Below are 15101 nucleotides of genomic sequence, written 5' to 3' on the forward strand. Positions count from 1 at the left end.
ATAACAGGGCAACTTCATGCAGCAGCTGCATTGACACATTAGGGATTTGTATGGCAATCCTTTTAACATTATCAAAAGGACATTGGTAATCACATTTTCCAGAACCTGTTAAACTTCAAAGATGGTCTCTACATTTGAGTTGAATCCGATGAACAGATATCTGGCAGTGGTTTGACTTGCTATGCCAAACCTCCAACTTTTCTAAAGACAGTGCAAACTGTTTAACACAGCTGAGGAGTTTGTAAATATAATCAATTATGTGTTGTTGTTGTTGTTGTTGTTGTTTTTATTTTGTCAAGAAGATGCTGTTTATATGACACACTGGCAGAGCAGTATCATAGATTCACAGGTAAAACTTAGATCAAAATTAAATTGGTGTGAAAACTTTGGACTGGAATATCTTCATATCATTATCTATCATATTTTGTCGTCGATCCATTCTTTTTCTTGAAAAAAAGACGACCGTCTTGCTTTTCCACCTTGTGGTTCACCGGTGTTGCAGGAGCCTCTCGTGGTTGGCTACTGACGAGAGGCTATGCCCTAGACAATTGACCAGCACATGGTCGGACCACATGAAAGAAAAACAACCAACCAGGCTCACAGTCACAGACAATTTGGAGTGATCATTTCACTTGAGCTACGTATATTTGGAGGTGGGAGGAAGCCGGACAACCTGGAGAGAGAATACAAGAATACACAACTCTGCGCATTATAATAATAATAATAATAATTTTATTACTATTGCTGTTGTTATTATTATTATTATTATTATTATTATTATTATTATTATTATTATTATTATTATTATTATTATTGTGATTATATTATTGCCCAACAGGATTATTTTACTTTGTTATATACATATGCAATTATGATGAAGAAATAATTGTTCCTCTGATAATTCTGTATACACATTTACATTTTGAGAGATTAGTTATTTAAAAAAATACCGTACATGTGAGAAAGTCTTAATAAACCGTATTTTATGACTTTTGAACAGTGTCCAGAGGCCTTGGATTCTTAATAAGGATGCACATGCTTCATCCTGCTGTGATGGTTCCCTAGATACACTAGGAAGTAGCACATAGCTCCCTCAAGTGGTAAACAAGCCCCTATCACCATGAGGACCGACCTGTCTTGATAAAATCATATATGTGGCTGAATCCGAATATCCTATCTCTGAACTTTATTTATTAATGTCAGATACCACGATGCTATAGAAGCCGCTGATATAGTACATTCCTAAACCCCTAATGGTTGTAATTCTTCAGTTAGCTCATACTGCTCTTTTTTTGTTTGCCATCGTGAATGGTGGATACTGTTTCCAGCCTAGATGATTGAAGTAATGATATAATAACGTAATTAATTACTAATTAAAATAATAATGTTAAATTTCCTTTACATGCATAAATGGTTGTGGTCTATTCACATCTCCTACTCACTTGACAGAATTCAATTACATTTCAAGCCCGCTTTGTAAGGATCCAGCATTATGCATCTCATAACTGCTTCCTTCAATGTTCCTATTATGAAATTATTAAGGCACTTTTGAGCTAAGTTGATTTTCATGTCAGTTTGTCTACGTCCAGGTTGACATGGTCTATTCTCATCTCCTCATCTTAACAAAATCCGATAAAATTTCAGACATGCCTTAAAGGTGTGAATCTGATAATTGGGGTGATAAATTACTTTACCATTTTCAGGCATAATTAAATTTTCATGTCAGTTTCCTCTTATTCCCATTAAAAACAATATGGTCTCTCCTCAGTTTTTACAAGAGCAGGGACATCTGTTGCTGATGTGGAAAAACTGCAACATCATGTCTCTGCATCCCAAGCAGACTATCCTGACAGGAAGCCTGCTTGAGGGCTCCATGGTCTGTATGAAATATGGATTATGACAACCTTCTGCAATCGAACAGTTCTGGCAAAGCATATGCAAAGGCTGCAGGAGTGATGAAGTCAGTTTAATTTCAGCCTACATGTAAATCATGCTTTGGCTTAATTGAGGAGGATTTTTTTGTGCACTTCATCAAAGGATTCTCTCAAGTTTGTGTTTTCTGAACTTACACTGATGCGACAACAGCAAATCCTTACGTGCATGACTTGGGCTGTTTGTAGCTACAAGCTTTTTCTTTGCCTCTCAGCTTTAAGTACAGCATAAAGGGAACATTTCTATACTTATCTATCGTCTTCTTAATAGCTGCACATAAATCCCCTCCTACTTGCAATGGAGCACATAATTATACATGGAATGGTTTAAGTATGAGATAGCTCCAAAGGGTCTCACAAACACTTTCATGTTAAATATGTTGACTTGTTTCTTTGAAGTTCTTGAAATTTCAGGTGTTTTCCTTTACTCCTGACCTGCTTTTCATCTCTGCTGCTATCTCTTTCTCTTTTCATTTCCAGATTTATTATGCCTTCCATGTTTCCTTACAGTTTCCTTACTTCCTAATTCTCTCTTTTATGTGATTTTTTTTATTGTCTTTATTTCTCTCACCCTCCTTCTCAACCCTTCTCTCATCTTTTCCACCAACCTATCGCCTCCACTTGTCTTTATTCTTTTCTATTCACTCCTGATCAGCATCATCTTTTATACATTTGGTCTTCACTTACTGGCTTGCCCGCATATTGCTTCCTCATATTTCGTCTTGTTCTCGCTTGTCTCCTCTCTTCCTCTCCTCATTTCATCAAGATGGCTCATGCCATTAACCATAATTCTCTTACTGCCTTCCATTGCTTAAAAATATGGATCATGAATGACAATTCCACCACTGCTCTCACAGAAACACCATTTAAATCCAAGTCAGATTGAAACATGTTGTTGAAATCCTTGTAAAACATTTAACAGCCTTATTAAGTTTTTTGAGTAAGTGGCGTTTTTTTTTTTACAGTTTTTGGAAAAGAGTCTCTCACTCTTTTCCAAGAGTGAGAGGTACTCATATCATGACATTTTAAGCTAGTGGGAGGGCTATTTGAAAGTAACGTTAGTGTCTGAGGTAAGACTGCAATTGTCTTAAACAAACTGAAAATGATGGACGGCCAAATTGACATTTGTCACAACTACACATATAATCATGGTGAAGCAAAAAGATTATTTCTTTATTCTCTGCTGCCATTTTGATGTGCCATAAAATTTCTCATAATCATATCTTATTGCCACTTTTCTTTTTGTGACACATTATTTGTCTTCAAGCAGATCTTTTCGGTTGTACATGCTTTACATTTAATAAAACAGGTATGTGTGCCTGTATCCCTCTTTCTCTTTGTGTGCTCTCCAGCTGCTCCAAGCACAGATGATGTGGCGCTGTACGTTGGCATTGTCATCGCAGTAATTATGTGCCTTGTCATCTCCGTCATTGTGGCACTCTTTGTTTACCGCAAGACGCACCGTGACTTTGACTCCGACATCATTGACACTTCTGCGCTGAATGGTGGCTTCCAGTCTGTTAATATCAAAACAGCCAGATCAGGTAAGGAAAGCTACACAATATGAGCTGCATAGACAAATATGGGATCAGAGTTCTGCCTTTGATTGCAAGTATGTGTGAATACGATTGATCTATAATCTCTGCTATTACCTTAAATATACAATGAAATGTCAATACAGATTATTCTACATAGAAAAATATGTTAATCGAATTTGTTGATCTAATTATTAATATTTTATAATCACGAAAAAATAGTTTTCAGGTGGATTTCACGCTGTATTCAATATTTTGTCAGTTAGGTAAATCATGTGATTTGTTTTTCTTCTTTGTTTGTTTTCCTCATTTTAATTTTCTCTCATATGTGTATTTAACAAGAAAGCCTTTCTTTATTTTGCCAATGCAATGCACCTGTGTTGAAGGATCCTGAATGTTTCATTATTGCTAATTATTTAATGACATCAAGTACATTTTTCATTTTGTATCAAATCACAATGACTGTAATCACAAAGCACCTCATATAAAGCAAGTTTAGTACTCATTAATTCACTCGCCAAACATTGAAAATACCCATGTCAGCAATCATTTGTTGACAGCAGAAAGGGGGAAAAAGCAATCTCAAGAAGTGAAAATTGTCCACCAACAAGAAAAGATGATTAATTAAAATTAAGTGTAGTTAATGAAACAACTAATATGCCTCCTCCTTTTTCAATGCTGTTTTATCATGGAATATGGAGGACGTTTGTCATGCATGAAATATTATGCTCAGTCTGAATAGCCACACCATGCCATGAGGGTAGAGCACTGTTTACTACATAATATCAACCCTGAGAACGAAAGGGATTATTTCTTCACCGTATCCTTCACAGCAAGTGCATCTTGTGCTCGATCAAAGAGAAACTGCGTGATTTATCTTTTTTTCTATTTGACATTCCATAATATGGAGAATTGTACAAAAGAAGATGGATGGGTAGATGGACAGAAAGTTGGACAAATAAATAGATTGATAAATGGACATGGAATAACAAATATGACTATATAAATAATGTTGCCGCTTAAATATTATTCAGTTCCTCTCCTCATCCTCCAGCAGCTAGTCGTTGCTGGTCTGGATTCATCTCTGTCTCCACCACAGACTACTCTCTTCCATCAAGGAGTCTGTCTCTGTCATTCTTCTTCTCTGCCTCTGTCTCTCTACTCCATTTGCACATTCAGGTCAATCACATTTCCTGTTCATCAGCATTCTCGTCTCCTCAACCTAAGTTTGGTCTTCCCAAAACCGTGTTGCTGTCTGGCCCATCTCACTGACTGCAACAGCGATGAACTCTCTCCCCATGTTTGTGTTATACCCTTATAGCAAAGCCATCTTTCACTCTTGTCATTCTGTGTATTTATATTTTCCTCTCTGTCTTTGGGAAACAGAACAACACACACACTTGTGCATTTGCTTGCATTGATCCAATAGCTTCTTAGAAATGTAAAGATTAAAAAGGGATAGTGAATAAATTAGGTATACATACATTTGTGATTTTTCCTAAAAATAGTCGATTAAAAAACTGAACCATCTAAATGTGCTCAGGAGGTATATGCACACACACACACAGACACAAACACACACACACACGCACATGCACGTGCACGCACACGCACACACACACACACACACACACACACACACACACACACACACACACACACACACACATATATACACCAACATACACTCACACAAAATGTACACACTTTGTAATTAGTTCTCTTAAAATAGTTGATGACACACTGTGCTCATGCTGGTACTCATCATACTTGTTAATTATCATTTTTGACAACAATGTACATTTTAGACAGAGGTTACTTTTAATCACAGATTTTGTACCAATTTAGTTGAATTGGTACAAGTAGTAACTCTTTATGGAGGTTGAGATTGAAGGACATCAATCCTTTAGTAGTAGCAATATGTACAGTACAGTATATACATACTGTGTGTGTGTGTGTGTGTGTGTGTGTGTGTGTGTGTGTGTGTGTGTGTGTGTGTGTGTGTGTGTGTGTGTGTGTGTGTGTGTGTGTGTGTATATATATATATATATATATATATATATATATATATATATATATAAATATATATTATGTTGGTGAAGCTGATGAATTGTGGGTTGTGATGGGGTGGAGGTTGTACAAAACGGCACACAACATGAAGGAACAGGATGAACAGAGACTCAGTATTTAAAACAGCAGCAGGGAGATGATCGCCTGACAATGAAGGCATGTCAAGGTGCTAACATAAATATGTAGGTAGCTAATAAAAACATGGAGACCAAGACTGATATATGACTGATCATACATAGAGAAATGAGTTACAGAATAACATGAGAATAATGTATAACCTGACTGAACAAAGGTTGAGTGTCCTTGACTGAACTTCCTGAACACCATAAAAACCCTTTAACAACATAGATAACGTGGTCAGCGGTGGCTGGACAATGAAAAATTCAAAACAATAAACACAGGAAAATGAGGTCATAAAAGATGCAAATTGGTGAACAGCAAGCTAAAAATAATTAGTGTTTATAGGCTAACCGTGTGCACATGTGTGTGTGTGTACATGTACAGGATTGAATGCCTTTGTGTAAGCAGGGATTGTCCAACATTTTATGAGCAAAGCATTAGGATGCTTGTCACTCTGCATTGAGGGACAATTTCCATTTACTATTAATGAAGAATTATGTCCCTCTCCCTCTGACACCCCCCCCCACACACACACACACACACACACACACACACACACACACAATCCCTCACTCCCTCTATCTTAGTGGCTTTCTGTTAGTTGTTAATTAGATTTCAACAAGGATGATTTGGCTGGAATACCTGCTGGCTTTAAAGGTAATCAGCCTGGTGATAGACAGAGGAAGAGAGCGATAGGTGACAGATGTGTGTGTTTGGTTGTACAGGAGGTGGCTTTGGGGTTATAATGAGGGATTGAGAAATTACAGTGGATTGGTTTGTGGAGGGAACAACAGGATTTTGGGCTTTATGCTCAAAAAAAAAAAAAAAAAGATCTTTAAAAGTTCTCAGTATGGAACTAACCTTTGTTCACACTCCTGACTAAGCTGTGTACGTAGAAGTACAGCAGCACATCAATTACTATGATAAGTGTTGACCTATTTGGATTGTGGCAACATAGCTGCACAAAATTAGTCTCAATAATGACTGAACATGTCATCTTTTGGTGAAACCTGGGGTTAAATAAATCCTGAAACCCTCCAGATTTTGTGTTTTTATATTCATTCATGTGAATTAATGAATGAATGAATCATAATCACAATCGTAGATGGCTTTAACATCCTATATTTATCTAAAATGAAATGATGCTGGTAGTCCGTTGCTCTTTCCGAAAATGTGATTACAATTTGTTTTAAGGAAGTAGATGCATCTTATGACTAAAATCAACATATTGTAAACAGTGTTTGAATACAAAATACACATGAATTTGCATAAAACAATTAGCATTCACCATAAACTTGAAGTTGCACCCAGGTTTAAAGTAACTTATGATGAGCACAGAATTATAATCAACCTATACAACCCTGCTGAAAGCATCAATGTTAACCTGTGCAATACATTTTGTACATTATTAACATGCAAGATATGCACTATGTAGGTGCTTTAGTAAGTAGCATGTCAGTGCCTTTGGCCTGCCAAAGTTTTACATTGCAGTCATGTTCTTTACCTACGTGCTTGTGTGCTGTTGGAACTTCTAAGCACTTACTTGCAATACATGACAAGTATCAAGATTCTAGAGTTAGCATCATTGGGACCACTCAAAAAAGAGTGGCATGAAACAAACAAACACTGACTGTAACTGGTAGAATTCACTCAGTGGCCTCAAATCACATCTGACCGAGCACTGGGAAGAGCTTTGTTTTGCATCCATTAGTGATTCCAAATGAAATGAAATGAAGACAAATTCAATGTGTGGTTCTTCTACAGCGCCTGCTGTTCAGCAAAATGTGCATAGCCTGAATTGCAGTGTTTAATAGCGTAATCTATAATGGGATTTTAATATATTTATTTCTTTTTTATATTCTGAATAAATTGTATCTTACATCATAACTGCTATGAGACTGCATTTTTGGAACACTGCACGTGCAGGTTGCATTCTAATATGCTGAACCCCAATACATCAGTCATTGTTGGTAAATGTTATCACATCTCAGGTTACAGGTGTGCATAAGTGTTTGTCAGTCAAGTTTGAATCCTGTTACACTGATCAATTTAAAAATTGACAGAAACAGACAGTGATATAATTTGGTCATTGCAACGGTTTATTTGATGTATGAGGTTACACTTACTGGCAGTGTTTTGAAGAGCTTAAAAAATATGAAATGAAGTTCTGCTCTTCTGTTATAAGGTACAAAGTGAAATCACTGAGGTATTTTGAGAATGTTTGATTTGAATAGGATTTATTGTACTCGTCTATTCAGGTTTTGTGATAACGTCTGTTCAAGTCTGTAGATCTGTAGCAGTCACAAATAGACCTTGTTCCATATCATGCCTCTGTATCCTGCAGTGTGTCGTACATCACAGATACCTTATCTGCAGCCTGGCCTGCTCATGTTTACTTGCCTCATTTCTGCTCACTGATATACAAGTTCCCAAGTTTTCTCCTGTGCTACAGCCATTTGTTGGATTTTATGCTGTGGAAGATGCAGTGTACCTACCATTACCTTTCATGAGCCCACTCTCTCTGAGACTATTTACGATTCTTATGCTAATTTTTCTCTCTCTACCCATCTAGCCGATTTGCTGACAGCTCCTCCTGATTTGACAAATGCAGCCGCCATGTATCGTGGGCCAGTTTATGCCCTCCATGATGTCTCAGATAAAATCCCTATGACCAACTCACCTCTCCTGGATCCCCTTCCCAACTTGAAGATCAAGGTGTACAACTCCTCTGGTCTTGTCACACCTCAGGATGACCTCGGGGGAGACTTTGCTTCCAAACTGTCTCCTAAGGTAATATCCGGACTCCATACACAAAGTCTAATGTAGTTATCATCCATTCACTGTTTTGATTTTGCTTTATCTTTAAAATAGTAGGATTTAGGAATATTTTCACATGAATTGAGGTTTCTCTTCCGTAGCAAGGAGGGTAGTAGCAGTATAATGCAGAAGCTAGGTATTCCCGGACATATAAATATATAACAAACATCATTAGTATACAGGCGTCTCAGTGCCCCACTTTCTTCCCAGTGCTCTCTCAACTACACGACATGCATACTGCAGCAGAGTCTTTCGTCACAAATACAGATGAAACGACTGGGTTTCATTACCATACCTGTCCTGAGGCAACAAGAGAGCCAAACTCACTATCTTGAACTTCTTCAGATCAGTTTCTAATTTAGTTTTGTTATTAGGAACATTTTTTAATTATGCCCTTTGGATCCTCTGTCTCTACTAATGACTGACCTTATCTAACTGACCAGGGGATGGCAGCAGTTCAGCGAGCTCATAAATAAATAAAAAAATAAAATAATAAAAAATAAATAAGTAAGTAAGTAAGTAAGCAAGCAAGCAAGCAAGCAAGCAAGCAAGCAAGTAAGTAAGTAAGTAAGTAAGTAAGTAAGTAAGTAAGTAAGTAAGTAAGTAAGTAAGTAAGTAAGTAAATAAATAATCTCAATGCTTAAATATTAACACATTTAAGCATAGAGTCATTTCATCTTCATGTGATTTCAAGCTAAACTGTGTGAAGTTTGCATGTTGTCCCCGTGTCCACGTGGGTTCTTGCTGGTTTATCCGGCTTCCTCCCACCTCCAAAAACTTGCGCTTCAAGTTGATTGGCCGATCCAAATTGCCAGTATTGTGTGAGTGTGAGTGTGCATGGCTGTCAGTCTTTTATCTGCTACAGCAGATGAAACGGTTTGTACGATGAATGAATGAATAAATTTTGCATTACGTTTTGATAAGAAAATACAGGCTGCATTTGATTCCTAACCTCAGGCAGTTTCACTGTACAACTGTTCTCTTCTTAAAAGTTTTCAGCTCAACACAGTTTAGTTCATAATGAAACCATCTTGATAAATACAGTTGAATTCAGAGGACGAAGAAATGTTATAATTACCCAGGCAAAAAAAAAAAGAAGAAGAAGAAAATGCAATTATTCCTATACAACCAGAGACTGGCCTTGTACACTGAAATTGTTGTTAACCTCTATAGCTGGTTGGTTTCATTAGAACGATTTATCACAGGCCTTGACATGAACTGTGTTAGTTTTACCTTTAAGCCACACTCAACAGATTTTCTTTTTACTCATATTCATGTATTAATTTTTTTCCATTCATTTTATAGTAACTCTAACTTGACAAACCTATTGACAATTTAAAGCCACCAGTTTACCCATATTGCATATTATTGACGGTTTATACTATAAAAAAAGTGAGCACTAATTTCAAGATTGCCAAGCTATTGTTAATCTGACTGTCATCTTCTGATTCCAAGGTAACTCAATCTCTGCTGGATAACAGTGACACCATGAACATTCGTAATCAAAGCTTGGCTCGGACACGGGACCCTTCTTGTACCGCTCATGGATCTTTCAATAACCAGGGAGGACATCTGATTGTACCCAATTCTGGTAAACATTATTATAAATACTAACTGCTAATTGCTAAGCTGGGATGTTTTGACAGCGTTCAGAGAGGGTGTATGTTTTTCTTGGTTTTCATGCAATTAAAAAAAAACAGTTCAGACACCAGATGACTTTTTAAAAAAAATTTAATGGGTAATATTAAATACATAAGAACACCTTATACTGCCCACGGTGCACTGGCGTCGTGCCTGGAGTGTCCCCCGCCTCACGCCCTATGCCGCCGAGATAGTCTCCGGCTCCCCGTGACCAGCTGCGGCGGATACAACGGTGGTAATCTGAAGATGACTGACTGACCTTATACTGCATTAGATGCTGCTAGAAATGAAATAAGAATGTACAGTACCAACTGCATGGATAACATAACACAGCTTAGTGATTTTTTAAAAAACTTTAAAAAAAAAAAAACTTGCTTTAGGAAATAAGAGCAGTGGGATGGCAAGACTAATGAGTAATGTAGCCTGTCAATAGGAAGCAGCTTTCAGAAGCAATAAAATGTTGCATGACACTTCAAAATGCCTTTAAGAATAGTGTTTGTGTGTTGCCTTTAAAATCAATGCAATCATGGAGGGATACTTGTACATTCTATAATTCAGTTGTGCATATAAATTAAATGATTCCATTGATTGATCTCATTATTTACTGTCCATAAATTCTGCCTCGCTTGTTGCTGCCCCTGTAGGGGTAAGTTTGCTGGTTCCAGCGGGTGCTGTTCCTCAGGGCAGGGTCTATGAGATGTATGTGACTGTGCACAGGAAGGACAGCTTGAGGTAAACTTTCCTTCTCTTTTACCTTCTTTCTTTTTTGCTTTAAGGTTTCTGTTTTGTTCCCAGTTTTCCCAGTTTTTTTTCTGTATGCCTGTTTATATGCCTGTGTTTGTTGTTATGGGGTTGTCTTGCCTGTTATAAATCTTTCTCCTGAGCAGTGGCTTCTCAGACCTGTATGAATGGTAGTGGTGAGATTTTACAGCATAACTAGAGCCCAGCAAGAAATGAGTCACAGATGTTAATAATATACCTTTGCACACCTTCTATTAGTAATTCATTCAGCAAAGGTCAGTAGATGGCACAGATTTCTTTGTTAGATTGGTGATTAAAATCATTATGTAGCTATCCATCCACCAATCTGCCTGCCTGTCTGTCTGTCTGCCCGTCTGTCTGCCAATCTGTCTGTCTGTCTGCCTGTCTGTCCCATGTTCATTAAGAAGCTGTGTATTATTTAGACTGAATAATCTGTCAACGGTTTTCTTTGGAGGATTCCTTTGGAAGGCTTTAGGTCCAATAAACAGTTTGTGCATTATTCAGCTTAAGGAGGATGCTGCTTCTGGATGTTAAAGGTATTCTCACAGCTGTACGCAACAAGAGACAAGTCAGTCTGTGTGTTCTAGAATAATGCAGGTAAAAACTTTTAACAGCCTCTGTAAGACATAAGGGGTGGCAGTGGCTTAGTGGTAGAGCGGGTCGTCAAATTATTCAAGATCGGCGGTTAGATTCCCGCTCCCACCGAGTCATTTGTCGTTGCGTCCCTGGGCAAGACACTTTACCCTCCTTGCCTCCAGTGAGGCACTCGCTGGTGTGTGAATGTGTGTGATTCTTCCGGTGATTGGCAGCCATGCCAGTCTGTCCCAGGGCAGCCATGGCTACACACATAGCTTACCATCACCAGGTATGAATGAGGAGTAAATGAATAATGGATCCAATATGAAAGTGACGTTGAGTGTCAAGAAAGGTGCTGTGTAAATCTAATCCAGTATTATTTATTTATTTGTATATACTCGATTAATTCCCAAAGGGAAAATAGTGGTACATTCTAGTTAGTCCAATCAAATCACGTGCATATGTTAGTGTGTACAGGCCCTGAACAAACAAACACACACAGGGGCCTGTACGCATTCAGAGGGAGGTAGAGTGGCTGGTAGCTCCTGCTCGGTGCTCCCCAGATGAGCAACTTCTAAGGGGGATGGCGCCTTGCTCAATGGTGCCTTGGCAGTGCTGCGAAGGCACAGGTGTTATTTTATTTTATTTTGTGGGCAGGAGTGGGAATCGAACCCCTGATCTCAGAACACTCAACAACCCGCTCTACTGCACGCTCTACTACTGAGCCACTGCTGTCCCTTGCTATTATATAGATTCAATTAATTTGTTACTGTTTGTTAGCTTGGTTCAAGTCTCCCATACATATATTATCGCTAGATCAATGGTAGTCAATCAGACTTACACCCTCTGCAGGATGTTACAGGATGTCCAAGGGTTAAACCTCTTCCTGTCCTCTGTCTTCATCTCAGTCAATAACTTGCCAATGAAAATCACCATTCATGGTTGATATTGACTTTCCTCTGCTACAAATGGCCAGACTGAATTATTGTGGTTGTCTCATTGAGATATGTCTCGGATCCCAGTTTTCAACCACATCTATATTCTTTATTTTTTTTATAATAAAAGATACATAGCAGTTATTTAAAATACAACTACAGTGTCTTTAGCTAAAGGACAACCCATACAATATTCAAGTCATTATGTCAGCTTCTCCTACCCATGTGAACTCTTCATGAGTCAATAATAAGCTCCAGCAAACTTAATCAATAAAAAAAGCTGAGGTTTACTCTAACCTTGACGCAAGGTGGACAGGGAAAAAAAATTATAAATTTGATCTCTCTTGGTGTGGGCTCCAGCCAATCAATTGTTATCTTTATTTACATGCAGGAAAATGACTGAATAATGAATCACACAGGATAACTCATTTTCATATGTACTTTTACATGTATGTATTGTCGAAGGATGTGCTTTCACTTTTCATTTGACTAACTAAATCAACCTAATTGTGAAAAATTAATACATGGTTTGATATGAAAATTCTCACATTACCCACAGAGTCTTAATTTATGTTGTTGGAGACACATCAGGTTGCAGGTGCTTGAGTTTCCAGCACTTAAATTACAGTACAAATCATATAAGCCTGATAAATCAGATGGCCAGTAGTCATTTGTTTTCTGCCCATGAGCTGTGACTCTAACTGAGGCCCAACTGAAGCCCTGTAGACACCAGTAATCATCCTCTGATTGAATCTGTGCTGCTCTGCTCTATTTTGTTCCCTGATTTACTCAAGCCTCCTACTCCAACCTAACTGTCCACCTCTCTGCTTTATTATGCCACCTTAGTATTTCCACATATATGAACATTATGACAGAATAACACTGACAAGAACTGAAATCAATACAGCTTCCTTCAGTGGACGCTCACACTAAATCAAATGTTCAGCCCTCCTGTCGCTTTTTTCTAAAGGGATCATTTTCACCTCAGCGTTATCTGTCTTTTCCAGACCCCCAGTAGAGGACATTCAGACAGTGCTTAGCCCAGTGGTAAGTTGTGGACCTCCTGGAGCTCTGCTAACCAGACCAGTGATCCTCACCATCCACCACTGTGCTAACGATGTGCAGGAAGACTGGCTCATACAGCTGAAGAACCAACTGGCCATGGGAGAGTGGGAGGTAAGAACTCAGCACTGAATCTCAAGTGTTTCTGTGGGCTGTTTTTAAGTGAAGTGTATCATGTGCAAAGATTTGGATTTCATTGTTTCGTTCCCTGGAGAGAACAACTATCACTTTGTTGCTAATTAACAGTCAGTCATCCCCAACACTTTTTTCTATGGGGGAGGATTGTAGCCCATCTTAGGTGATGTAGGACGAGCACGGTCACATCCGTGTCTTACTAGGAGTCACTAGTTCACCTTTATTAGATGGGAACTGTGGGAGGAAGCTGGAGCCCCAGTTTAAAAAACCCCATTAACTCACCACCATCATGTTTTGAAGAAAATGCATTGACGTACAAAAACCTGCACACATAGAACAGTTTAGTAATCGAAATATAATGTACATGCACTGTCTGCCCAATAGTAATTATCCAGGGATGCCACACTGTGACTCAAACGCCTAACACAGGCTTCCACTGATACATTATCATAGTTGCTCAGAAGAATAACCTGCATTACTCTAATGCAGGAAGGGAAATAAGACGGAAATTCCAGTAAATATATGGTGCCTACAAGCTATTAGAGAAGCAGGAGGTTGAAAACTCTTATCAGAAGCAATTTGTTATGCTCCTGTCATCCTCCTCTTCTCTCATCTTTCTTCTTATGTTCCTATCCTTTCCTTTTTCTACCCTTCTCGCTCTCGCTCCTCCCATGTTTCTCAGCAGGAAGTCTCTACCTCAGCAATCTGCTCTTGTTCGTGCGCGACAGCGTATGTGTGTGCTGCTCTGTGTGTGAGTGTGTGTGTGTGTTTGTGTGTGTGTGTGTGTGTGTGTGTGTGTGTGTGTGTGTGCCCATGTGTGTATCGTTATGTGTGGGTGTGGGTGATAAGGCTGTCTCGCAGCATCACTGTGTCTACAAGACCCCCGTATGCTCTCTTCTGTTGCTTATCACAGCTCAACACAATGTCTCTGCACAATTAGCCATGCATAAGATTGTGTGTGTGTGTGTGTGTGTGTGTGTGTGTGTGTGTGTGTGTGTGTGTGTGTGTGTGTGTGTGTGTGTGTGTGTGTGTGTGTGTGTGTGTGTGTGTGTGTTTATGGGAGTGGGTGGGTGTGAGGTGGAAGAGAGAGAGAGAGAGAGAGAGAGAGAGAGAGAGAGAGAGAGAGAGAGAGAGAGAGAGAGAGAGAGAGAGAGAGAGAGAGAGAGAGAGAGAGAGAGAGAGAGAGACAGAGAGAGGGAGGGAGGGAGAGAGAGAGAGAGAGAGAGTGAAACAAACAGAAATAGAAGGGTTTGGATGCAGAGTGAGCATCACCAAAAAAAAAATGAAAAGTGGAAGTGGGTTTGTTTTATTAATTGCAGAAGAACATCTATTTTCATTCAAAAACTTTTTCCCAAAACAGCAAGAGTGAAGTAATTGAATTCCCCTCACATCATTGGGGAGCAACCATGTTTGTGATTACCGGTAATACGAGATTCACGCCTTATTGCTTTCTAACCTCTTCCTATTGACTTGCCTCATGTCTGCAGGAACACAACTCCACATTAACTGCAATGGAA

The 15101-nt window shown here is 38.7% G+C and overlaps 1 protein-coding gene across 2 annotated transcripts in view; it reads left to right on the forward strand.

Moving 5' to 3' along the window:
- unc5ca (unc-5 netrin receptor Ca) overlaps positions 1–15101 on the forward strand; it is a 220692-nt gene that overhangs the window by 186110 nt on the left and 19481 nt on the right. For both annotated transcript variants that reach the window (XR_011035077.1, XM_068311709.1), the window contains exons 9-13: positions 3284–3475; positions 8229–8446; positions 9929–10064; positions 10759–10846; positions 13395–13563. Coding sequence is in view for 1 of the 2 variants with exons in the window: in XM_068311709.1 (XP_068167810.1) it covers positions 3284–3475; positions 8229–8446; positions 9929–10064; positions 10759–10846; positions 13395–13563 (803 nt within the window). In the remaining variant the exon portion in view is untranslated. The remainder of the gene's footprint in view (positions 1–3283; positions 3476–8228; positions 8447–9928; positions 10065–10758; positions 10847–13394; positions 13564–15101) is intronic.

Source organism: Antennarius striatus, chromosome 3, assembly GCF_040054535.1.
Source record: "Antennarius striatus isolate MH-2024 chromosome 3, ASM4005453v1, whole genome shotgun sequence".
Classification (NCBI taxonomy): Eukaryota; Metazoa; Chordata; class Actinopteri; order Lophiiformes; family Antennariidae; genus Antennarius; species Antennarius striatus.